The 25,268-nt window shown below is 42.4% G+C and overlaps 2 protein-coding genes across 4 annotated transcripts in view; both read left to right on the forward strand.

Annotated features, from left to right (window-relative positions):
* The first annotated feature begins 934 nt into the window (after positions 1-934).
* Positions 935-4,695, forward strand: arpp19a (cAMP-regulated phosphoprotein 19a). The gene is made up of 3 exons (XM_084574950.1): positions 935-1,115; positions 2,047-2,169; positions 3,018-4,695. Exons 1-3 carry the CDS (start codon positions 1,059-1,061, stop codon positions 3,186-3,188), a joined length of 351 nt encoding a protein of 116 aa, XP_084431076.1. The 5' UTR covers positions 935-1,058; the 3' UTR covers positions 3,189-4,695.
* A 1,867-nt stretch (positions 4,696-6,562) lies between these two features.
* The window catches only part of myo5aa (myosin VAa), a 45,940-nt gene continuing 27,234 nt past the window's right edge, over positions 6,563-25,268 (forward strand). For 2 of the 3 annotated variants that reach the window (XM_084541544.1, XM_084541543.1), the window contains exons 1-6: positions 6,563-6,698; positions 17,660-17,770; positions 19,317-19,488; positions 19,967-20,111; positions 21,888-22,044; positions 23,737-23,880. In XM_084541544.1, coding sequence (XP_084397670.1) covers positions 6,672-6,698; positions 17,660-17,770; positions 19,317-19,488; positions 19,967-20,111; positions 21,888-22,044; positions 23,737-23,880 — 756 coding nt within the window. In that variant the 5' untranslated portion in view covers positions 6,563-6,671. The remainder of the gene's footprint in view (positions 6,699-17,659; positions 17,771-19,316; positions 19,489-19,966; positions 20,112-21,887; positions 22,045-23,736; positions 23,881-25,268) is intronic. The other variant, XM_084541545.1, reaches the window with a different exon arrangement.

Consider the following 25,268-nt stretch of genomic DNA (forward strand, 5'->3'; position numbering starts at 1 on the left):
AAATAAGGTCTGTATTTCCACTGAAGCTTTTTAAAAAAAGGCAAACGAGAAATATACATTTACAATTACCACGCTGTTCACCATCATGTGGTGGGACTCGTGTGAGGTGTGATGAATTTGCAGCTGATGGTTCAGTTGATTCAAACAAGCAAGTAGTCACTGACTCATTGTGGTACAAAACAACACTATAAATACATGAATACGGACAGTCCTTTCAGTCATGCTAAATGCAAATCATTCCATCTACATGAAGTTGTTTTAATCACCATTACAAGACTACAGCTGTAACTTTAAAGCTCAAAAGGAAAAAGACTTTGTACATGTATGAAACACTGTTGGACATTTTTCAAAGGTTCAGTTAGATAATACAACTTCAAACACTCGTCACTAATGCCTGGTAGAAACAGGTCTTCCGGCAAAAAAATAAAAATAAACATTTGAGAAGTGCAACACTTATCTCACACCTAAACCTTTGCCAAGGTAAAAAATAACTCATGATAAATGCGTTTGGAATTCCTGTGTTGGTTTTGTGTGGCGCTATTCTTATGACTGTAGCGTCATGGCATTTTTATTCTTTTTTAATAATTTATTTGCACACTAATTTTACGTTACATGTGCTTATATAGCTTTTTTAAACCAAAAGTACTAAATATACTAAAACTAAATTTGAGGAAACACTATGTATTAGACAAAACAGACTGTGTTGGGTTAGAATATTCATGAGAAACATACCATTTCTAATCTGAGCAGCATTCACCATCCTCCAGATCTGCGGATTATTGACTAAAATCTGGATTTGTGACGCTGCACATGGGTCTAACAGCTGATCTCGACGTTATGCAATCCGAATTCAGAACCGCGTGCGGGTGCACGGCGGGAGTGCCCGAACGCGAGCGCGCTTGGTGTCTCCGCATGTGACGTAGTAGTGGCTCGAGTGCGGGAGTGATCGGTCGGCGGCGCTCGTGTGGGTACGGAAGTCAGAGCGGAGGATCTGTGGATCACTTTTTTTCCAACTGGCGAGCGAGCAGTGTCCTGACTGAGATCACGGTTGTCTAGAAATGTCGGGGGATAACGAAGAAACCCAGACGGCGGAGGAGACGTCGGTGGACGAGAAGGTAACGGTGCGCCGTTGTAGCAGAAGCGCCGCTGATTTTGTTGTAGCTAATGCTGCGTTGCAGCGTAACGCTTATAGCTTAGCTTCTTCGACCCGCGCTCATTATTGTTGACACATCAACAAAAGCCGGCTGTTCGGCGCTGATTGGAGCAGCTAATGTTGATTGTCACATAATTTCAATACAGCAAGTTACCACTTAATTACTTAATCGCCTTGGTTTTTGATAAAGTGAATGTTTCGGATGGTGTTATGAATGTCAGAACGTTAGCTAATGTTAGCAGCTAACTGTCATGACATTCACACACATGCAAATCATCGGCAACTGTTAGCTCAGCAGCTAACGTTAGCTTAGCTTAACCCGACACATTGCTTGACTCCGGCTCGGTGCCAGATACAGTTACGTTGTTTTATTTTCCGGACTAGCTACAGCAGTTTAGCGTCCTGCTACATTTACATCTAGCTATAGTTCCAGCCACAATGAACAAACAATATTATTTACATCACATTTAACGATTTACCCCAACCGGTGGTCCAGACAAGTGTCGGTTAGCTTGAGGGGGCTGTCAAGCTAACACTAGCTAATGCTTCATTTAGCCTAATGCTAACGTGCAGTAACAGTAATTTATGCATTTACTTAAACACTATCCCGGGCATATGAATGTTTAAATGCCTTTTGTTTTAACTTGTATTATTTAAAACAGCTGTCAATCCCCGGTAAACATTTTAAATTCAGATTTCTTCGGTTTTAGTATCTTAACGTTTGTGCATGTTAGTGAAGGTCTAGCGTTGACAGGTCTGTGCAGCGCAGAGCCATCAGCTGACACGTTTTTCAGTAGGACCCTGAAGGCATCTTAATGAAAGACTCTGTTGCTGTGCAGTATGGTGTTTTTCAGCAATATGCCGCGGTGCCTTAAGCGTCTGCTTGTTTTCAGGAGGTTCAGGACAAGGTGATCAGTCCGGAGAAGGCAGAGGAGGCTAAACTGAAGGCCAGGTACCCAAACATAGGACACAAACCTGGAGGCTCTGACCTGCTTCGCAAACGCCTGCAGAAAGGGGTGAGTTCTGTTTGTCTGCAAAACACTCAGGGGTCACTTGAGGACTATCCCTGAATCCGTTGCCATTTTGCATTGGCGCAGTCAGACTGAAAGATAATACCTGAAAAGATAATACCAGTATTTTCATGTAATTTCTGCTGGTTTTTCGACTCCCAATAGTCGGTCGACTAGTAGAAAAATAAAATACCAGGACTGATTCCACGCAGTCACGTGTGGGAACTTGCAGCTCGGTTCAGTTTATGACGCTGTAAAACCTGTTATTGTAGGTCAGGGAAAAAAACAAGCAATTATCTTTCTTTGCTGCGATACATTTTCCAAGGAATCGAAGGATCATTAGTTAACCGTATCATTCCTTCTAAACAAAAGTGCTTAAAGATACTATGTGGAGTTTTATTGTAAACAAACGTAAAACCTTAACTCCTTTCCAGTCGGTTGGTGCCAGCTTCGTTTTAGATTACCATGACCTGGATTACTGAGAGCCTTCAATGATGTAAACACGTTGATGGCATTGCTTTCCTTGTACAGATTTAAGAAATTTATTTTTGTGTTCGCATGCACACAGTCATCTTCCGCCAATCCTTCAGCAGCAGAATAGCAGGCTGACAGCAGTATTGTGTTTACCTGTGTTTATATCATCCTGCTGGGCATGGATGGTATAAACCAATAAAAGTTCCCTCATAAAAACCTCACACCCATAGCACTACTAGCTGCCAAAAACTCAACAAGAACAATCAGCCCTTTCAACAAGGTTATAATTTAAGGCATTCTTTTCCTCTACAACTGGTTCTGTTATTCATGTGTGCTACCTCTTCAGCATGTGTAAATATCGATCTTGTGTCTGTCCACAGCAAAAATACTTTGACTCGGGCGACTACAACATGGCTAAGGCGAAGATAAAGAACAAGCAGTTGCCGACGGCTGCGCCAGAGAAGACCGAGATCACGGGAGACCACATCCCCACCCCCCAGGACCTGCCCCAGAGGAAACCCTCTCTGGTGGCCAGTAAACTGGCCGGCTGATGCACACATAGCCTCAACAGGCCCAGCAGCACCCCACCCATCCCTAACCCACTCCACTCAAGTCTCAGAGCTGTAACATTACCTCTCCCACCCCTCACACTACCACTCTGCCCCCTCCACTCAGCCCACACCCCACCCCACTGGAACCCTCACTTAGCCCCCAGCGAACTGGCGAGCTGATACCCTCAAAATCCTGTTTATTTTTGTTTCAACCCCATCTGGCAGTGTCTCTGCTGCCTCCTGTCTCTGTCCCTTGGTAACCCCACCACAACTGACTGCCCCTCTGTCATTGTCCTCTTACTTTTTCATCTTCCTATCATTTTTTTCTTTACTTCCATGTAATATACACTGAAAAACAGGACAACCAAGTGTGAGTGTGTTGAGCAGCGTGTGATGCTTCTGTACAAAAGATGGACAACGGATACGACTGTGTACTTGCTGAAGAAAGGAGCGGGCAGCAGAAGCTGCACTTCGTATGGTTTGAGGGCTTTAGTATGATATTCAGGATCATATTTGGATGTGTGTAAGTGTGTGTGTGTGTGTGTGTGTATATATATATATAAATATTTCTTTTTGTTTAGCACAGGGGCAGGTGTCGGCTTTTAAGAACGTTTTACATGAGATTTGTGAGATTTTGCTGTATGCCCATATTCTAAATTATGCTGTCCATAAACTTGAGCGGTTAACTGAATATAGTAATCAAAAAGCCAAATTCAGTTCTGATAACACTTTGATTGTGTCCCTGTGAAAGGACCACACACTAAGGGCCAGCATGTCACATTGAACTGCGTGTGTGAGGCGGGGCATCCAAATGTGAACCTCATTGTGCTTGATTTTAACTCGATACACTGAGCAGACATTCAGGCAGATTCTGAAAACCTCAGACGCAGCATAAAAGCGCTGGTTGGCAGGAAGATGGTTCATTCAAGACATCTCAGAAATGGGGAATGTTGTCCTTTCAAGAGTGAAAGGGTGGAGGACATTGCTGCTTAAGAGGTTTTAACTGCAGCGTTGGATGTCTCCTCTGTGTTCATGGTGTGCCAACCCATTTCAGCCACAGGGGGCGACATAGTCCTCTCCTGGGTCAGCGATGTCACGAGTGACTCACTGTGCTCAGAGAGGGCTAGATAGGTGTTCAGGACCTGAGAGTTAAATTCCTGTCATTGGGGACCAGTCTTTGTGTCCTGGATGCTATGGGAGTTCAAAACTATTGTTTAAAGTTTAAATATGTACTGGGAACAAATAGTGTAATAAAATAAATATCATGAATTGAAGTAGTTTTATCTTAAAAATTGTCTTTGATCCTGTTTAGTGCTTCTCCGGGGTCTTTATCGACGCAGTTTACTTATAATTTTGGGTGACTCTAAGCTGGCACTACTGTCAAACTATCAATAAAGTTATTCAGATTCTGGTCTGTGCATGTATATGGCTGCCCTGCTGTCATGTTGTGCCATTTTGTTTTGTAAATAAAATAGTTTTGCACAAATGTTTAACTGCTGCTGTGTGTGTGTTATGCTGATCTTATAAACTGTTTCTTAACATTAATTTTCTTATTTGCTTGGAAAATAACAAGCTTTGCTGACACATCTTTTTTAATTTTTATTTAATAAACCTCAAAGACAGACTTTCATTCATTCCGGTTTCTTTATGGAGTAAATTTATCAGTTTATGTGAACAAAAATGTGTTCAAAACCCCAACTAGAGGCAATCCAGTACCACAGTAAGCAACATTATCAAAGGTCTTTTAACTGTAAATTTAACTTTGCTTAATATGATACCAACATGGACAAGTTAAAATCTCAACTCCTCAACATAATATACACATTAAGCATACAGTATACACTGATCTGCCACAACATTATGGCCACTTCCAGGAGAAGTAAATAACATTGACCATCCTGTGACAATACAATGTTCTGCTGGATGACTTTTGGACCTGGATGTTACTTAGACATGTACCACCCACCTAGACCAGACCAGGCACCCCCACCCTTGCAAGATGCAGAATTACACACACAAAAAAAGGTTTAGGAACAACTCAAAAACATGAAAAACCGCACAGGGTGTTGACCTGGCTTCCAAATTCACTAGATCCCAAACTAATCAAGTATCTGTGGGATGCTTTGGAACAAGTCTGATCCCCTCAATGGGACAACATTCTGTTGCCAGACACCACAGGACACCCTCCGAAGACCCATGTCCATTCTCTGATGAGTCACAACAGTTTTGTAGGCACAAGACACAATATTAGGCCATAATGTTATGCATGATTTGTGTGTTGTATATATTCTTTAGTACATGCTGCTGTGTTAGCATAAACACATGTAAAATTTAAATAAGCAAAATACCACTGAATAAGATAACATATATATATATATGTTTTATCTTTTAAAAACCCACAATTTAGTTGACAGAAAAACACATAAAATGCATCTACATCAAAATCTAATTGTGCAAAACAACTTCAATTAACACTTGGCCCCATAATATATACAATGGGAGGGAATACAATTGACCTTTGTCTTTTTTTTCTGATTTAACTTCTTTATTGACTTTTCTTAACATTGCAAGCGAGTTTAAGTACAAGTGGCATTTTAAGAAAAGTAGAACAAACCTGACAGTAACAAACAAAATACACAGAATGGGAAATAAATAAATAAAAATAAATAAATAAATAATACAATTAATAATAAACAATAATCATACAGTAATAATTATGACATTAGCAAATAATGTAAAATAATAGATACTAAGATGCACATTCTTGACAGTTAAGTTCGTCACAAAACCATGTTACTTTACGTGTCCATTCCTTGGACTTAGATGAAAAAGTACGTGGAGGTACATTGACCTTTGTGTTTTATATAAAATGTCTGTACCCTAACCCAGACAGGCCCCTAACTAGATTACTTAGGTTCAAGACAGTGCAAAAACATGTTTGATTGGTATTGACTGATGATGATTCTGGGGGTCTGAAGCAACTGAAACCAACTGAATTATTTATTTAATATCTAGTAGAGGTTGACAGAGAGACAACCATAGTACATTTACAAATTATTGTACAAAGGAAATACATAAAATATATGACACATTGGTGTTTTCAGTGTTTTCACTAGCCTCGTTGTTCGCCTCAAAACAAATGTGTGTGTGTGTTTCCAACCTCTGGCCATCAGGGGGCGCTGTTTCCCACGCTGCAGCAGCAGCCCTCTCCCTTTGGCTGAATCATTTCATCCATCATACCCAGAATGCAAAGTGAGACACCGAAACCTCAGCAGACCTAAAGCTTTCCAGGTTATCATGGCGATAAGAGACACATCTTCTCTTTGAGGCGCCCCCCCACCCCCGTGCAACAACAAAAGGCTTCCCGCCCGCCCACCCACCAACCCCTCGCTACATGAAAACACACGCCGGGTCCCATGCAGTGCGGAGACCTGCCGGAGTTTTAGCCCAGATTGGAGAAAGGACACAGCGAGTCTGACCGTCATGGCAGCGTCGGAGCTGTTCACCAAGGTAAAAACAAAGTGTACATTTATCTGTAGCATTGTGTAGCTGCGAGCTAGCATGTCGGCTAATTAAACGAATATCTTCACGGGGTTTTGTGTGTGTGCGTGTGTATTCAAACGAAGAAGATGACAGTGTGTTGTTTTTATCGCTCCGGGAAACAAAAACGTGTCTTTTTTTATAGCAGGCTTTGTTGTGGCGGCTTCAAATGAATGGAAATGGGTTTAAAACCTCGCGAAACGTGTGTTTGGGTGAATAAATGTGGATGTCAGCTGAATCGGCTGCAGCTGACTGGAAGACGGTGTTAACAGATGCGACACTGAGCAGCCTCGTCTTTCCTCTCTCACTCCGTCCCTTTTTTTAAAAAAAACACACACATTATGCAAACGTGCCTTAATTAAATATATTTTATGTCTAGTGTCACCTTGTGTCGTCAACCAAAACAATAAATCACGTCTCCCCGGGCCTACGTGTTTTACATCATCCCCTGCTGGAGGCTTGGGGGCTGGGATGATGCAAAGGCGGTGCCAGCCATCATGGAGGCTCCGGGTTTTATGTTTCTAAAACACAGTATACGTGGCTTCGGCTCAGACGTGTTCGCATTGTTGGTGCTTTATTTCAATGTAGCCGCTTGTCTTAGTCGTATGAACCCCCTTTTTTTCTTTTGGGATGTGAGCCGAGTCCATGAAGGAGGCTGGGTACCGCTGAGATGCTGCGATGAACGCCGCATCCGGACAGTTTAGCATCCTTCCTCCTAGCATCCAGACATGTAGAGGCCGTGAAGCTGTGTGGCTGTTTAATGCAGTCTCTCAAGAGAACATGACACTGATGCTGCTGCTGCTGCTGCTGAGGTGGAGGCCGGCTACACCCAAAGCCCACAAGGTCACACTGCTGTGAGCGTTGCTGATGTTTGTCATTGTACAGAAATGTGGAGCAGGGATGAAGGAGGTCTGGATGTGAGGAGGGAGAGGAGATGAGTCACCCATCCCCCTACTTTGACAGCTGGTGTGTTCAGCTTGAATAGCAGCAGCGGCGGCGGCGGCGGCGGTGGAAAGAAAACATGACGCTTGCTGCTGAAATTCCCTTTAAGATCCGTACTTAACTGTGGCGTATTTGTTGTTCTACTTTCAAATGGATCTATAAAGCGTCCACTGCTGTCTTGAGTGGTTTGGACAAATGGTTAGAGACGACACAGATTTGAACTCTTTGTCAGCAGATGGACTCTGATGAGATGTCTGGGCCCTTGCAGGCTCCTGGGGGTGTTGTTCTGTCGCTGACACTGACCTCTGACCTCCGTGGAGATAAACAGACAACAAGAGCACTGTGTGCTGCATTTGGAGATGAAACACTGACGGAAAATTAACCGGAAACAACATTTATCTCTGTTCAGCTGTACTTTCCTCATGCGTATATCCCATAACAGGAATTAGTTTGAACTTCTCTGATGTGGATTCTTTAACAACCTTGGACTTCTTGTTCTCTTCATGTACACAGGATTGGTCAAGAAATTAACCGGTACGTTAGGCAACAATACAAAACAAGTTGAGAAACTGACAGGCCAATTAATTGATTCACATTCAAGAATATTTCGATGCGCTGTGTCTGCATAAATAACCTCTGAGTCTGCACTTTCAACTAACCACCAACCGAAATGCCAGCAGATATTGACCGGGGCAGCTGAGTTTGTTTCTTCTGGCTTTTTGCCACCTGTCAACTGCAAACGGATCTTATTGGCTGTTAAAGGGCTTTAATTGCAGGTGAATGTGGTGTCAGTGTGGCTGCTGGGAAACCCAAACTTAGCTTCTGCCTTGAATGGATCAGTGTGTTTTAGAAGTCGGACTCTGATGTCAGACCGCGCTCTGTGATTTACTTTTCCGGCGCACGGGTGGAAAACACTCTGCCCTTTGTGTGTGTGTGAGTCAGCCTTATAGAAGCTTATTGAGCGGGTTTGTGTGCGCATACGCGCAAATACACATCAGAATCTGGCTCCTGTCCGACCTGACCACCAGTATAAAGAGAGGAGAGTCAGAGGTGGCAGTCATTAGATCTGTGTCAGTCTGTTCCTCGAGCCAAAGAAGTTAAACTAATCTAGATCAAAACCAGTAAGAGCTGGTGGAAGTGAATGAAACCGGGCTGGGTAGTGAAATGTTTAAAGAGAGGCGGGATGTTCTCCTGGAAACGGATGCTTCAGAACATGACTCACAGCTGAAAAGACTTTTCAACACACAACCTGAGGTTTTAAATAAAATACACACTGGATTTGTTTCCTAACCTGTGCACATGCATTGATTTTTGAACCTGAGCTAAAAAGAAACTCTTGTTTCTGCAGGTTTCCTGTTTTATGGCCATCGTACTGTATAGGATACAGAGATGCGTTTGTTCTGTATCAGAGAGTTTAGTTTGACTGCGCTGGAGCTTGTGGAGGGACACTAATGAACCATACTCACCGTGCTCAGGATCACCGTCTGACGGGGCATGTTGAGGAAGATACAAGACGAAGAAAACACAAGAATAACTAACGAAGAAAAGTTGAAGAAACTTTGTGTGTCTTTTATAATTGTCTTGAATTATCAGCAAAGACTGGAAGATTAAGATGAGAAAACACTGGAGAGGGAAAGCTTAGTAATAATAGATCAAGTCGTTGAAATGATGATTTTCCTCCATTTATAACCACTTATATGGAATTATACTACAAGCTATCTTCATTGACGTATATATATGGCGTTTTTATATAATCAGTCAGTTTCTTGGTTTCTTGTCAGTTTCTTATAAAGCACAGATCAGTCTACACTTTATACTGGATATTAATTACAGCACATAGTTCACATCACTCTGGAGACCTCTGCAATGAAAATGTGTCAATCTTTGACTTTTTAACTCTTTCTCAAACACTTTACTTGTACAGCATGTGTGAAATCATTGAAAAAACTAACTGGCATTGTCTGGCAGAAGGCTACGGTGTCACTGAGGAACTAAACTGCTTACTAAGGGTAGCAAAGGACAGATTGGTGCCAGTGTTTATGCGGCATTTAGCTATTGAACCACTGAATATGCAGCTTCTCATCAGAGTGACTGGGTCCTAAGCTAAAAGATCTGCGTGTGTTTTCAGGCTAAATGAGAACTGAATCCAACAGGCAGAAAACATATGTTCGAGTGAACCTGTCAAGCACGCTGCGCATACGACCACATGCCAGTCAGTGACGTCACGCGGCGAGAGTAGTGAGGAGCAGTTACATCACTTGTTGTGGTGTTGCCAGAATCTCAGCATGTCTGACCTTTTCAACCCTCAGAAAGCAGTGCAGCCGTGTTGTTTCTGGTGTTTCCTGCATATTTTTACCTCTCCATTTGAGTTTCTTGCAGATCTATATACAGTTATTTCAATAAGCCGGCAGCTGGTCCTGAAAGCAGAGTGGCTTACAATGATTTTAAGTGGACGATGAGGAAATTCAGCGGCAAGAACGGAAATGAATGTGATAGGAGAGATCGCCCTTATAGAATTTTCTCCTAAGCTTCATACTAGCTAGCATCCAGAAAACTAGTGTTTATTTTTATAATGTGTGTGATAAATCACTTTGTCAAAAGGGACAAAGTATAATTTAAAATTCTCAAGGGAGGGCACTCAGTTTGACCTGTATAAATTTCACATTATAGCTGTATGGCTTATACATCTATTACAAAACAGTACCGCCGTGAACTGTAGGTGTCGTCTCTATTGCATTGGGTGGCAGGTTTTTACATTATCCAGTGTCATTGGTTTATTTTTTTTCCCCATCTCTGATTGAGAGCATGCGCATTAGATTACGGAGATAACCTGGTTAAAGTAATTGTGCAGTCATGTCGTGTACACGCTGGCATGCAGTCACAGCAGTCTAGGCAACACGCCAAGATAGATGCACAGAGTAAGGCGACTTGTTTTCATGAGCAAAATATATATTTTTTTCTCAGCGTGCTGAAACTACAGCTAATCACTGTGATAAATTTGAAAACCAAAAACCTTCAGCCGGTGTCAAATGAAGAAACTGAAGTCACTGTTACACAAAACAAACGGAAAAGAAAAAACTGCCATAAGCCAAGATATTCCGCTCCTGTGACGCTGATAACCTTAAGAACAAGATTCAGATTTTCGGCTTGTTTATGCTGCGGTCAGTCTGCAGTTGTTATGTCAAGCCTTGCCAGTGGTTTGTGAGAAAGTCCTGTTTTCTGGCTCGGAGTCTGCGTACCGCACAGCTCATGTGATCGATGAAGGAACAGGGATGTTTGTTGACGGACAGCCGGGACGGCCAGTAATCTGTCACAGGGCGAGGAAGTTTGGGGAACGTCGGTGAACGCTGCTTGTGTCTGCAGCCACAATGGGAAGGTTTCATCCGCCAGCGAGCGCTGGAGCTCGATCAGTTGGTGTCTGGTCTTGTGGTGCGTTTGGCTGGAGGCAGAATCACAGCATGAGCTAGAGGCTTTCTTCACGGACAAGATGAACCGGGAGTTGGAGTATATGTTTGTAGAAGTAAGTTTTTGCTTCCTTTTAAGCTTTAAATTCATCCTTCCATTCATTGATTGAGTTGGTATGTAGGCTAAAAAGTCTTTCAAAGAAGCTGCATTTTAGTTGTGTTAAAGGACAAACTACTACTTTTAGTCTTTATGTTGTTCTTTTCTCGGGTGTCGTTATGTTTTACTCTTGAATTTGCTTTTGTGATGTGGAACATGGAGCCCCGGTCTCGACACACCCTTGAAAATATTTATGTCACTGAAATCGGCAAGACCGTAATAACTACTGATTAGCAACAAATCAGATTTGAGCTTGTGCTGAGCTTTGATGTCTGAATAACAGCGACATATTTGTTTCAGACGGATGGAATCAAATCAGTGAAACTAGTTTAGTTTGTCCTACTTTTTGTAGTTACAAGGCCTCACAGCCTCGCTGGCTTGATGGAGGAGCGGTCTGTTTTACTTTATGAATGATGGCGATAGATGTACAAGCCATATATTTAATTTTCCTTGCATTTCTCTGTGGTTTCTTTTTTAGACAGTTTTAGAAGGATTCAAGGAGTTTATTGTCATTTCACACATGTTGGTACATGAGGTGGAACAAAATGAGTTACCCTGGTCCAGTGCAAGCCAATAGCAGAAGCAGTAAAAGTATAATATAAAATAGAACAAAATTAGTTAACTAAGTATAAAAAATAGGCAAGTAAGTAATATAAATATAGAAAACGCAACAATATAGAGCAGGAATAGTTTTTCTAGGATAGCTGGTCAGATTAGCACATCTTATTTACCTTTACCTGTTTGCACATATTCTACTCATTAATATAAAACTGTTTGCATGTTATCAGGTGTTAGCATTAAGGAGGACAAGTCCTGCTCTTACAGAAGTACAGAAGTGAACCACTGAACCACACTGCTTCTATACTACTCCAAGAGTCAGCCCTGGTCAAACTAATGTGATTAGTTGCTGAGCAGCGTCACAGCTTCTTAGTAAGAGACTCTTGATCTTTGGCACTCGCTCAGACACTGGCACGCTAGTTGTGCCAGTACTCTGGTAAGGGAAGACCACTGGGTGTAGCGGGACTTTCGCGTTCCTGTCCTTAAAAACTCTCCACCAGCACAGACGTCTCTAAATCTTGGCGTCATGCTGCGTCTGCCCAGCTGAGCAGAAAAACAGCAGATTCTCACATGAGTGGTATCATGTGATGAGGCCTCTGCAGTCTGGGACTCCATTGATGGCTTTGCTGAGAATATGTGGGCAAAAACACTTAGTGCATACCGCTGCAGCTGTGTAGATGGTTGCCTCTGCCGGTCTGTATTGTGAAATGTATTAAGGTTTTAATCTATTTCCACTTGACTCACTTCTATGATGTGCAGTGTCTAAATTCCTTTTAATTCCCTTGTGCAGCTAAAAGATTGTTTCAATCCCTTGACTACTTTCCTCCTCACAACACAGCAGAGGAAGTGGATCTTTATCTGAGGAGAGTTAGATAATGGATGGTGTATTATGCGACGAGGCAATACATACAAGTACAGTTATGAGATTTTCTGTTCCTTTTGTGCAGAGCAAAGGTTGTTCGCAAGGTTAAATCGCCTATATCAACCGGTTCTAATTGGAAACGAGTGCGATAAGCGTTCACGTCGGCCCTCACTGTGTTAAGAAGTAAGTCATTAGCAGGAGAAAATCTAGGGAAGGTTTAGAGGAGTCACAGCTGAGCAGAGGGCCTCCAGTTCAAGAGTGAAAGCTCGGTATTAGCAGGGTGAAGCCTCTCTAATCTGCTGTTGACTTTGAGCTGGTTTGTAAACTCTTCGTATGTATGCCCCGCCCTGTGGCTGCAGCCCTACAACCCCACTGCACATGCACATATACACCGTACACACCCCCCATGCCCTGATCTCCGTGTCCCTGACAACCTCCGTCCACCTGCAGTGTCCCTGGGTAGCAGGAATGATCCCAAACCCAGAGGTGTTACAGTAGAAACAGGGAGAGAGGCCTCAGATTTACAGCATCTGCAAAGCTTTTGTGAAAACATCGGGTGAAAACCTGAGGTGTTGCATTGTGATTCACTTTTTGTGGCACAAATGTAGACAGTTTAATCTTGTATCTTGTTCAACATAAACACATCCAAGCTAATATTTCCTTTGTGTTGCTTTTAGACGCTCCCGTCGCTCTGCGATGTAGGACTAGTCCAAGCAGAAACCTTTCCCGTTGTGTTGCTGCAGTGATTAGCTGGAGCCATATGTGCATGGGTGTAATGTAATTGTAGTGTAGTTGACTGGAATAAGATTAGCTAGTGTTAAACCCTGAGTTAAACTAATCGGGTCTTGATCTTTTGTCTCAGTTAAATCAGGATTACCATCAGCCCAGTGTTGCACCAGCGTAGAGCAGCCTCTTCCTGTTGTTAACTCACCTGCTGGCAGCTACTGTGTACTAAAACTATGGACTAGATGTAGTGATCTTTAGCTAATTGCTAACCGTTGCTACTGTCATTTAATCTGTGAACTCTAGAGTTTGATGATGATGACTGAAATTAGATAGAGAGTTGTGGGTTTTATTTAATCCACTACAATTTGTCAAGAACACCATGAACTAGTTCAGCAACCAAATCGGAAGTAGCTTGACTGGCTCTTCACTGCCTTTTCTTGAAATGAAATAAGACAACACTGAATACATCAAGTATGTCACCACTTACAGTAAATAACATGTGCTCTTATATGAAATAATACTGATAGCTTTATGTGGATGTTATCTTGGGGTCTGCACACATTTAACTTCACAAAAATGCATCGTAGAGGAAGCGTGCAACCTCGCGTTGTTGTGAATCTCATGTGGCATATGTGGAGGAGCCTCGAAGCAAAGGCACTTAAGTGCTTTATCGTCTTTTTTCCTTTTTTGAAAACACACCAGCCTTCGTCAATCCTTCGACCATCCTTCATCCATCCATCCATCCATCCTCTTTAAGGCAGACTGAGTCGCTGCAGTCTGACTCATCACACTTTTCTCTCCAGCTTTCAGACGGTCGTCTATTCCAGCCTGGGTTTCATTGTGGTTGATGACGTCCTTGAAACATGTAAATGTCCGTCAGTGTGTGTGTGTGTGTGTGTGGTCGCGTTTCAACCTTTGTCTCTCCTCTTTTTTTTTTCTCCAGGGGAATTTGTTGTTCTATAAATATGATTCATTGCCCTTGAAGCTGCACTTTAGTGCGATCTGTCGTTTTGTCCCATACTCTGTGTATGGATCTGTGTGTGTTGGCCCAGGAGGGGGAGGAAACAAGAAAACGTGCAAATTAGCAACATATTCCAGCGTTAACTAATTCGGCATAATTGTGCTTTACACCTAGTGACGTGTGAAATGAGTGAGTGATGACGATGATCATGATGAGGAAGTGTGCAGAGTAGTGCAGCGATGCCTCTGTGAGGTGTGATACTGCTCAAAATTCACTGTTGCTATTTTTAGCCTCCATCCTCCTCTCCTCCTCTCCTTTCTGTCTTTCCGTTGCTAGGAGGCTAGCTGCTGGGAGGGTCTTCTGCTATGTTTACCTATAATTACGAATGTAAAGCTGGTACTGTGCATCCATTGCAGTAAACGAAACATTCAAACCCAACAATTAAAACAGACGACTCCATGTATAATGCTGCCAAACACAAATGTTTTAACATTTCTGTATGGAATTCATCAAGAAACATCTCGATCTCACCCTCGGGTTTCAGCGAGGTTTGACATATGCAGCATACACTATCTTGCCTGTTCATTAGGTACACAAGAGAAAACTAATGTTTTCATAACAGTCCTGCACTAAATCTCCCTTCATGTCATTTGAAACAAATCCTGAATACCACGACCTTCCTGAAGCTTTTTACTTGAGTACCTAATGAACTGACTTGCGCTCCGGCAGGCCAACCACTAACTGAAACAACAAAACCTGAATAAATGAGGTTAGAAAGTAATCCAGGTTATTTCTTTTCATTGATGTTATGTTACCCTTTTTAAGTTTTTTTGTTTTAAGAAAATATACATGCACTCTGATAAAACCCAACTGGGCTCACCTGAGGGGGACACAGCCGTGATGCATTTTACTGGCAACATTTTTCAGATATTGACTCAACAGATAAATTAACTGTTCAATGGGTTAAGTAGACCATTTACTTCAGTGTCGTTTAAATTGTTCAGTATGTTGCTGTCTGTTCAAGTAGGTTTTCATTCGCAAATAAATTAAGGAATCTTAATTTGATTTATCTGAAGTGAAAAAAAAGGGTGGGACCGTACATATACAGTGTTAACTGTGAACGTTGTCAAACAGATGTATGATTGTGATCTGGGGTTTGATTATTCCAGTAGTTCATGAAGGTGTCCCCTTGCAACTAAGCTGTGACTAAGGTTGACTTGTTTTGATGCCATTGCGCTCGTCGGAGGAGATCACTCCTTTGGTTAACTCCTATAACGTCGCCAGAACAGAGTGCATCTTTTTCTAAAGTGTCCACAGGTGAACAGTAGGAGCTACGTATTCGGACCCAACTAACATGTCGTATGTGCTATTCCAGTGCATCGCCACGTCTTGCAGGAGTCTTTTCTTAGGGTCTTTTAGAGCACTGTGGGACATAGACGCCATAGTTTTCGCCGGTGCCAGCCATTTATACTTTGCTCTGTTGAAACGCCACCCAAACGCTAGTCGGCGCTGTGTCTTTTTTGCCAGTCGGGTTAATTTATGTTTCCACTTCCTGCTTCACTTTCAGCAATTACGACTGAAACTTTCGCCACAATTTCGCCAAACATGATTCATACAAGTGTTTGTGTCTCAAAACCTCCTCAGTTAACCTTTCCTTAACCGTCTTTATTGATCCAAAACAATCAATTCAAAATTTGCAGAGACAGAAAAGCAGCCGGAAGTACCAAAGTGGAAACGCGCTACTATCAAGCGGACCAATCATAGCTCTTGTATACCACACCCCTGGCAGGCTATGTTGTTAGGGTTTGCGTAGGGTCTGGGCTGAGACGTTGACGCCTCCTGTCCACCAAAGCATAAAGCTTGGTGGCAACACTTCTCTTAGCCAAAGGACCCTGGTTAATAACAAACCCATGGCTACAACGGTTGTCTTTTTATACTTGTTTAGGGTTTATTGGTAATTGGCAACCCAGCTTAGAGGTGCCTTACTAGATTCTGTGAGTAGTGTGTTGCGGTACAGTAGGATCGGTTGAAGGTGAGAGCTGTTTGACCATGCTGATCACATTGTCTGGTGTTCCTAAGAGTTTGTCTGCTTCCATTTCGCGCCACTGCTCTTGCTACTATTAAGAGCCAGACAGAGTAATGGAGGGAGGGCGAGGGCTTGTGTGACCATGATGTCATGATTCAGATGATCGGTAGCGAAGCAGCTGACGAAATTAACCAGCCTTCTTCCGCTGTGCCCGTCTACAACGAGGCCTTTCTCTCTCTCGCCTCTGTGAAATTTTCATCAGCAGTTTATGTAACGAAGTCAAAAGAAGCCGTGAAATCGCTGGTGAAATTCCAGAAAGTCTCTTGGTGCTCATCGTCATGTGCTCCGGTTCCCCCAAGTCCTGACCAAGAGGGTGTCATTTGGCTACGCCTGTATTAGTTCATGTAGAGATGTTTTACAGTTTAATTCCTGTGGTGACTTGTGGAAGCATCGCTGTTGATTTGTTTTAGGTCTTGATGTATCCTGAGTTTATATTATCAGCTGTCTTTTATTCATTTATATGTTCATGATCACCATTCATCAGCAGTGTTGATGGATCCTGCACAAAACAAAGACACATACAGTAAATGTCCGTTTAAGTGGATAAACTCATGCTGCACTAAAATCTGTTCTCGCCTGACGAACTCTCGTCTACCCCCTTCTGTGATGTCAATCGTACTCACAGTGTGAACTCCTGTACTGTTTTGTAAGTGTGCCCGTACGTGCGTGTACAGTACGTAGTGAGCCGGATTCCTCAGCCATGTGACCGGCTGCGTTCATCACTGTTTTTCCACATGTCTGTGATCAGCTGATTGCCTCCAGTCGCAAGTCTGAAAGGCCTGCCCCCATTTTTATAGTGATGTGTGTCTGACCACAGCTGCCTTCTCCAGTCATTAGGAGCTATTATTCATTCAATACTTCGTTCCCACAACTTTACTGACAATAATGAGCCTGTGAAAACAGCAGCCAGTGTTTTCTCTCAGGTCATGCTGTTAGCAGAAAGTATGACTACTCTCCTGTTCTTTAGGTGAACAGAGACGTAGCAGATTATGTGGTTTTATCATGTCGCAATATACATTGGGTCCAAAAGTTGAGCTTTTATTTATACTGGCTCTTACATGCTTAGCAAAAGGCATGGTTAAGGAAATTCAAATATATGTAGAAGCTAATAATAAATAATGTTTTTCAACGTGCTTCACCTGGATGAACTGAAATCAATAAAACAGGTTCCGAATTTGTATTCCTTTACTTCTATAACATCTATTTAATTTTATCTTATTTCTTGTGTCTCTCAGTGTGCTCGGGTGTGGATCCCCGATGCAGAGGAGGTGTGGAAGTCTGCTGAGCTGACCAAGGACTACAAAAGTGGCGATGCCTCCCTGCAGCTCATGCTGGAGGATGGAACGGTGAGGATGATCAATAGGAGAGTGGAGCCCAGAAGAATTAGTCTCTCCCTCTTTATGTTCAGTTGTTTTGTCTCATCTTTTTGGTGCTTTCACCGTCACTCACTCCACTAATGCTGCATCTCATTAGCGGTTATTGGTTTTACCATTAGCACTCTCTACAAATGAGACCTGCTACCAAAGACGCCCCAAGGAGCATTTTAAAGGCAGTACATTTAATTTGTTTGCTTGGAAAACAAACCGCTAGCAGCACACGTCTCGTACTTCTAGCAATCATTAACGAGCACTCATGTAAATGAATTCATGTTAGTAGTGAAGCCATTTACCATAGTGCCCCTAGTGATTTGAGATTTATGTGACTGTATGTAAATGTTAGCACTTGCACCATCAAAGGGGTTGTTTTTTAACTTTATCTGCTGATTGGCTGCTTAATTTACATTTTTTTGGACAGATTTTGGAGAGTTAATCCAGGTCAGGTTCAGGGTTTTGTAGCTAAATATCACATGCAGCCAAAATCTTTTCATATATTTTGTGAAACAAGGCATTAATGCACGTTTAAAGGGATTTTTTGGTTTCTTTGAAGTGGATTTGTATGTGGTATTCATCCATAGGCAGTGTATTACATACAGTAGATGGTGGTCATGTCATCTAAGTAGCCTTGGCAGAGAAAAAGAGGAAGTTCATGGGGTTAGATAACGTAGATACACACTTAAATAGTCTGGCAGACAATCAGCCTATATAATTAATTCTCCATGTTTCACGTTACGTCTTCCTCTTGCAAACAAGCATCTGAAAGAGAAACGGATCCATTTACAAGGAAAACTGTGAGGATGATGTGCATGAAGCATATGAGCTGAAGTGTCCACACAGGAAGAGGAGAACAAAACTGAAAACAAGTTTAATACAATTCAGCTTTAAATGATTGGTGGTTAAACTGCGGAGCTATAGGAAATCATCAGATCTCCCTAATGACATTTTTGAGAACATATTTTTGAAATACTGTCAGATGGCCTGAACATCTGTTACTGAATATATAAAGTATTCATCCAGCCAACCAGCGAAGCTCAGGGCACCACTAATGGTCTAAATACATGTTCACATTTGTTTACCACTAAAGGACAAGGAACCATTTATGTTCACTGATCTTGATTTTCTACATGAAAATTAAATTTTTTTAAAAAATGTTTCAGAAGTAGAAATGTCTTCTTATCCCCTACAATAACACTTGAAATTTAAAATTTAAAGGGTTAAATATTTACACAGAGCCAAAAAAATTTTCCTTTCTTGATTTTATTCAGTGGTTTTAATTCTCAAACCTGGAACTGAGCTGGTTTTCTAACATTTTAATCTGTTGAAGATATTCTTAGGTCCATATACAGTAAATCTGAATTGTAATGTACTTCTGCTGGTTAAGTCTGCCATCAGTGTAAAATGATGGGGTCATGGTCTCACATGTCATTGTAATGATCCATCAATGAACTCTGTTGTGTCGTGCTTGCCATAAAATAATGACCTCTATCTCGAACTGTTTCAACTAATTTTTCTTCAGAACATCGAGCACAAGCTGGACCCCAAGACGAAGAACCTGCCATACCTGCGAAACCCCGACATCCTGGTGGGCGAGAATGACCTCACAGCGCTCAGCTACCTCCACGAGCCAGCCGTGCTGCACAACCTCAAAGTCCGCTTCATCGATTCAAAACTTATCTACACTTACTGCGGTAGGAGGGTGCTTTGAATGTCAACTTAATGTTATCAAGCATCTGGTAAAATGTATGTGGATATTCAAAGGAACCACTGATCTCAGGGGATTCTCATATTTATATGTAAAACCTCTTTATTCAGCTTATTGCTAATCAGCTGAATATTGTTCAGGGGCCGATTTAATCATGTGTCTGTGACCTTCAATAGCCTCATTTGTATTTAAACTACAAGTCATGCTTTGTTTATTGTCTCCGTTCAACATTTTAAGTACTCTCTGCTTATCAGCTGTGTTTACCCTCTCTGATAAACACCTATTAGCTGTTAAATCATATCCACTACTATTGTATCGTAAAGCAGGAATTCAGATGTAGTGAGAGCTTTGTTCTGTGTGTTCATGAGCTCATGACGTATATGGAGTACGTACAGTGCAGAATAGCGTGATGCCTCTTCCTGTAGTTGAGCTGCAGATGAACTCATGTTCCCCCTGTGTTGTAGGAATCGTGCTCGTGGCCATCAACCCTTATGAGACGCTGCCCATCTATGGAACAGACATCATCAACGCCTACAGCGGTCAGAACATGGGAGACATGGACCCACATATTTTCGCTGTGGCGGAGGAGGCTTATAAACAGATGGCCAGGTTTGTGTGTGTGTGTGTGTTACCTGAGCAGCCTTGGCTCAAGTCTCCTTGTTGCTCAGCCCTCCCTCTCTCTTCAGGGTTTGTAGGTCAGAACCAGAAATAGCACCAGGGTGGTCTCAATGTCTCCCTCTCTATCTCTTTTAATCACACACACATGACGACACTGCACTCTCTGCAGGAGCCAACCAGTACATCTTGTCAGTCTTCCCTCTGGGAGTGTACATGATCAACACGCTGACATACAAACGTACTGTACACTAACGGTACCATATAAGTTTATTACAGATTTTCGAGGCTCACCCTTTACTCACCCTTGCATGCCAGGGTCAAATGGTCTAGCTCGTCCATTTAACGTTGGTAACTTTAGTCACTGGCATATTCTTATTCAGTAGTTATTTCTTTTTGTTTTACTTCCATCTTACTTTTTGAAATACATCCTCCAAAAAAGTTATTGATTTCACTCCCAGAATGCATTCCTACTCTCTGTCACTTAAGTCTTTACTGAATTGGGAATAAGTTAATTTAAATATCCTCCTCCTTCCGCCTGGATCCAGTTGCAAAATGACGTAAATCTTCGGGAGCTGGTCTCACTAAATGAACTTAAAATTAATGTTAGTGACTTTGAGGCATGCACATGTCACTGAATGATTCATATAGCCTCTGCTGAATCTGTGTCATAATAACTATTTACAAGTTTCGGTGGAGTGTTTTTGTGATTCTTTAATTTTCATGTAGTTTGTATTATTTATTGTAGGTCTGTAGTCTAATCTGCATACTTGTGGTTTGAGCTGCTGCCTGTCTTAACCATGACCCTTCTCTAATATATATTTTATTCATTCATTCATTCATCTTCCATACCCGCTTATTACTGTGAAGGGTCACGGGGTCTGCTGGAGCCTATCCCAGCTGTCATCGGGTGAGAGGCAGGGTACACCCTGGACAGGTCACCAGTCTATCACAGGGCTATATATATTTTAATCTCAGTACATTTTTCTTTCTGGAAAAAAAGGTTATCAATAAAAAATTAAACTTCAGTCTGTCAACGATCTTCTGATCTCAGTTTCATCTGTGAAGTTAGTCTCTTCTGTGACACACGTGACCCTAACTGAACATGTGTTTGATCACGGAGAAATTGAAAACAGATACTTGATTTATGAATAGAATATTGTATGGGATCATCTACATACAAGACCTTTCCTCAAGCAGTTGTAACACAACACTTCTGTTTATTTGCTTCCACTTATGTTAAATAGCACAATTGCAATAGGCAGCTCCAGAAAACAAAGGAAAAAAGTGCCTTCTGAGATGGAGCTGTAGGTGGAGAAAAGTGCTAATTTCCAAGAAAGGTTTTCAGTAGTGAGGAGGTAGCTTTGCCTGAGGATCATGCCTCATGTGGATAACGAGGAGGGTAACCTGCAGAGAGTGTAAAGCATGTAAAGGAACAGAGCGGGTTAGGAGGTGTGTTAACACCTGTTCTGCCTGCAGGCAGTGTAAATGCCTGTAGATGATAGCATGTGACACTTCCCATCTGCCCAAAGTCTCCTGTCATTGTCTGTATCACACTCTACTGATTGAACTATATGTGACTGGTCCCTATAGCTATAATGAGTCACCTTATCTGTGAATTAGACAAAGCTAAAACACCCATCCACCCACAGAAGGTTAGTTAACATCTCAATCCACATGATCTCAATATTATCTTACATTTAGATCTGGGCTCCACTGGTACCGTTATTCCTGGCATATAACCTGTGTTGTTTTTATTTTATCTGCCAGGGATGAGAGAAACCAGTCGATCATTGTGAGCGGGGAGTCCGGAGCAGGAAAGACGGTATCAGCCAAATACGCCATGAGATACTTTGCTACAGTCAGCGGCTCGGCCAGCGAGGCCAATGTGGAGGAGAAAGTCCTGGCTTCCAACCCCATCATGGAGGTGAGGGCCGTGACAGTCAGACTTATCTCAAAGCTGCCTCCTGCTGACATTCAGAGTTTGCAAATACTGAAAAGAAGCTGTTTGTCTCAGGATCCTCATTCATTTTTTTCCTGGCAGTTAGTGTATGGATGCTTGTTTGCTTTGCCCATTTAACCACCAGTTTAACTGTTTTCTAAATAATATAGACTTCATCCTCTCCTCTCCTCTCCTCCCCTTTCTCCTTCACTGGCCTTTACTTACTCCCCCCCCCCCCCCCCCCCCCCCCCCCGCCCCGGCTGCTCTCTGCTGTGATAGCGCAGGCCTTATCCTTTAGTCTGTTCTTGTTTATTTCTTCCCATAGAGTCATAAGTACAGGAGGGGATGGGGAGCTCTCTTTTGCCCATGTGCCATTTCCCCCACCCTGATCGTCCTTTCCACCCGCTCTGCTAACATCACTCCCTTCCTCCCTTCAGCCAATCAGAGACAAGCGTACAGAATGAATAGAAAGCTTTCTTCTTGCGTTGCAGTGATGTCACTTCAGTCTCTAAGGAGGCAGAGGGTTGCATCAGCCTTTCCGATTTCACAAAACCTGTGTGTGTGTGAGCGAGAGAGAGAGAGAGAGAGAGACATCGAGGAAGTGTTTGTGTAATGTGTTTGTACATGTTTAGCTGATGCAGAGATTGGAATACCTGCTCTGCTAAAAGACTCCTTGTCTGCAGTGAGGGAGTGTGTGTTAGGCCTTAACTCAGCAAGAACCCTCTGTGCTCACACACAATTTAAATCTGTTTCGAATCTTCTGGTTGTAGCTTTGACCTGTGTGTGTGTGGGTGGGTGTGTGTGTGTGTGTGTATTTGTATGCAGCCCCACCCGTCTACTAACAATTTCTTGTGGGGCCATTGATCAATCCTGTTTATTGAACTACGGCTGCTGACTGCAGTTGATTTACCTGCCGACACATAGTAGCTCAGCAGGAAATACCCAATAACAAATGGAGGCTATTCTTGTGTGTGGAATGACAGATCCTACAAAGTATATTATTGATTTTTAAATGTGGTTGAACCACTAATAATCTTTATGTTTATTTCATGTTCAGAGGTTTTGACTTGATTCAGCTTGTACAGAACTTTACTCCTTGTGCATATTTGTTTTTTTGCTGTTGAATGAGAAAGTTGATGCCCCCTATATGTCTTTATGGTAAATACGAAGCTGTCAGTAGCACAAGGTTATCTTTGTTCAGCATAAAGACTGGAAACAGCCAACCTAGCCAAGTTGACACGACCTGATTACCAGCACATCAAGCTCACAAATTCACACTTCATAGGACACATTGTGGTTTTAGGGCGTATATCTACTGGGACATTTCTTGGCTGGGAGCGGTGACTTCCTTGCAACTGTAATCTTGCAGTACGTTATTGCTTCAAAACAAGTTAAACTAGCAACTACTGGCATTAGCTTGATATGTGCTGCGAAGACATGAGAGTGATACCAATCATATAATTTTCCCCAAGAAAGCTACAGAGTCTGTTTCCCCAAATAGTGCACGATTATATAACAGCATTGTTAAAGAGCCATAATTACCCTGAAATCATTTTCACATTCATGACAGGTGCTTTGTTGACTCCATAAAAACAAATGAATGATTGCTCTCTGGGATAGCCTGAGTCATATGGGCCTGTTGTACCCGTTAACACGTGTCTTTCCTCCGTTCAACAGGCCATTGGAAATGCAAAGACCACCAGAAACGACAACAGCAGTCGTTTTGGTAAATACATCGAAATCGGCTTCGACACCCGCTTCCGCATCATCGGTGCCAACATGAGAACATATCTGCTGGAGAAATCACGAGTGGTGTTTCAGGTGAGCGCACACATGTGTGTCGTAGCTTGGATGAACATACACACACACACACACACACACCAACACACACACACACACACACACTGTGTTCTGTTTTGCCTGTTTAATTGATTTACATGAACTCTTTCACTCATTACAGCCCATTACCTCTGCCTCAGACATCACAGATAAAACTGCCAGACCTTTGTGAAGTCCTCATTTTTTTTCTGAACCCACACATTCAGTTTTGTTAGTAAGGGACCAATTTTGTGTACGTCAGATTTACTTACAGGCACCCAACAGTAAAGTGTTCTTGAACATGTGTATGAATAAATGTAGTTCTTAAGCTGGCTTCTTTTGGGCCTTTAGAGAGAGGGGGAACAGTCTACTGAGTATCATCTTTATGTCTTCCCAGCGGTGAAACCCACGACTGGTGATGAACTGAACTGTCAAAATCACAAACACAATTTTTGATCTCAACATGTCATGTGCTTATTATGACAAAATCTCACACAAATACCCAATACAATACAGTGATGAGGGGATGACATTTTTTATTTAAAGGGCCCTGTGATAGACTTTTGACCTGTCCAGGGTGGACCCCCCCACTTTTGCCCAATGACAGCTGGGACAGGCTCTAGCCCCCCACACCACCACCACCACCACTACTACATGCACACACACAACCCTCTAGAGCAGTGGCCCCCAACCTTTTTTGCGCCACGGACCGGTTTAATGTCAGACAATATTTTCACGGACCGATCTAAAGGTGTAGCAGATAAAAACAAAATAAATTGATAAGACCGGCAGAAGAACTGTAGTATTTTCTCTATAAAATAATAATAATAATAAACGTAAATCCACTGTGTATTCATGAGCAACTTTATTAGCAGCGTCCTCATAACATCACACCAACAACAGAACATGACACGAGTAACATCCTCTCTGCCCCAACGCTCTCTGGTCGCTATGGTAACGTTAATGGTAACGTCAAATCCACCTCTGTTCACGCGGCGTCCCCACAAATCCAGTTTGGCTTTAAATGCAGCTACTTTATCTGCCAACTTGAAGACAGTTGTCATTTTCCCCTGAAGTGACAAGTTCAGTTCATTGAGCAGGTTGAATATGTCGCACATGTAAGCCAGTTTTGTGATCCATTCCTCGTCACTGTAGTATGCCGCCAACGGTGACTTTTTCCCCTGAGAGAAATCTCTGCAGCGGCTCTCGTAATTCAAACACTCTGGCCAGCGATCTCCCTCAGGATAACCATCTTATCTCTGTTATTTATTAGTTATTTATTCTTTCTGTGTGGCCCGGTACCAAATGACCGGTCCGTGGCCCGGGGGTTGGGGATCACTGCTCTAGAGGACAGGTGGAAAATGAATGAATGAATGAATGAATGAATGAAC

The sequence above is a fragment of the Chelon labrosus genome, assembly GCF_963514085.1.
Source record: "Chelon labrosus genome assembly, chromosome: 3".
Lineage (NCBI taxonomy): Eukaryota > Metazoa > Chordata > Actinopteri > Mugiliformes > Mugilidae > Chelon > Chelon labrosus.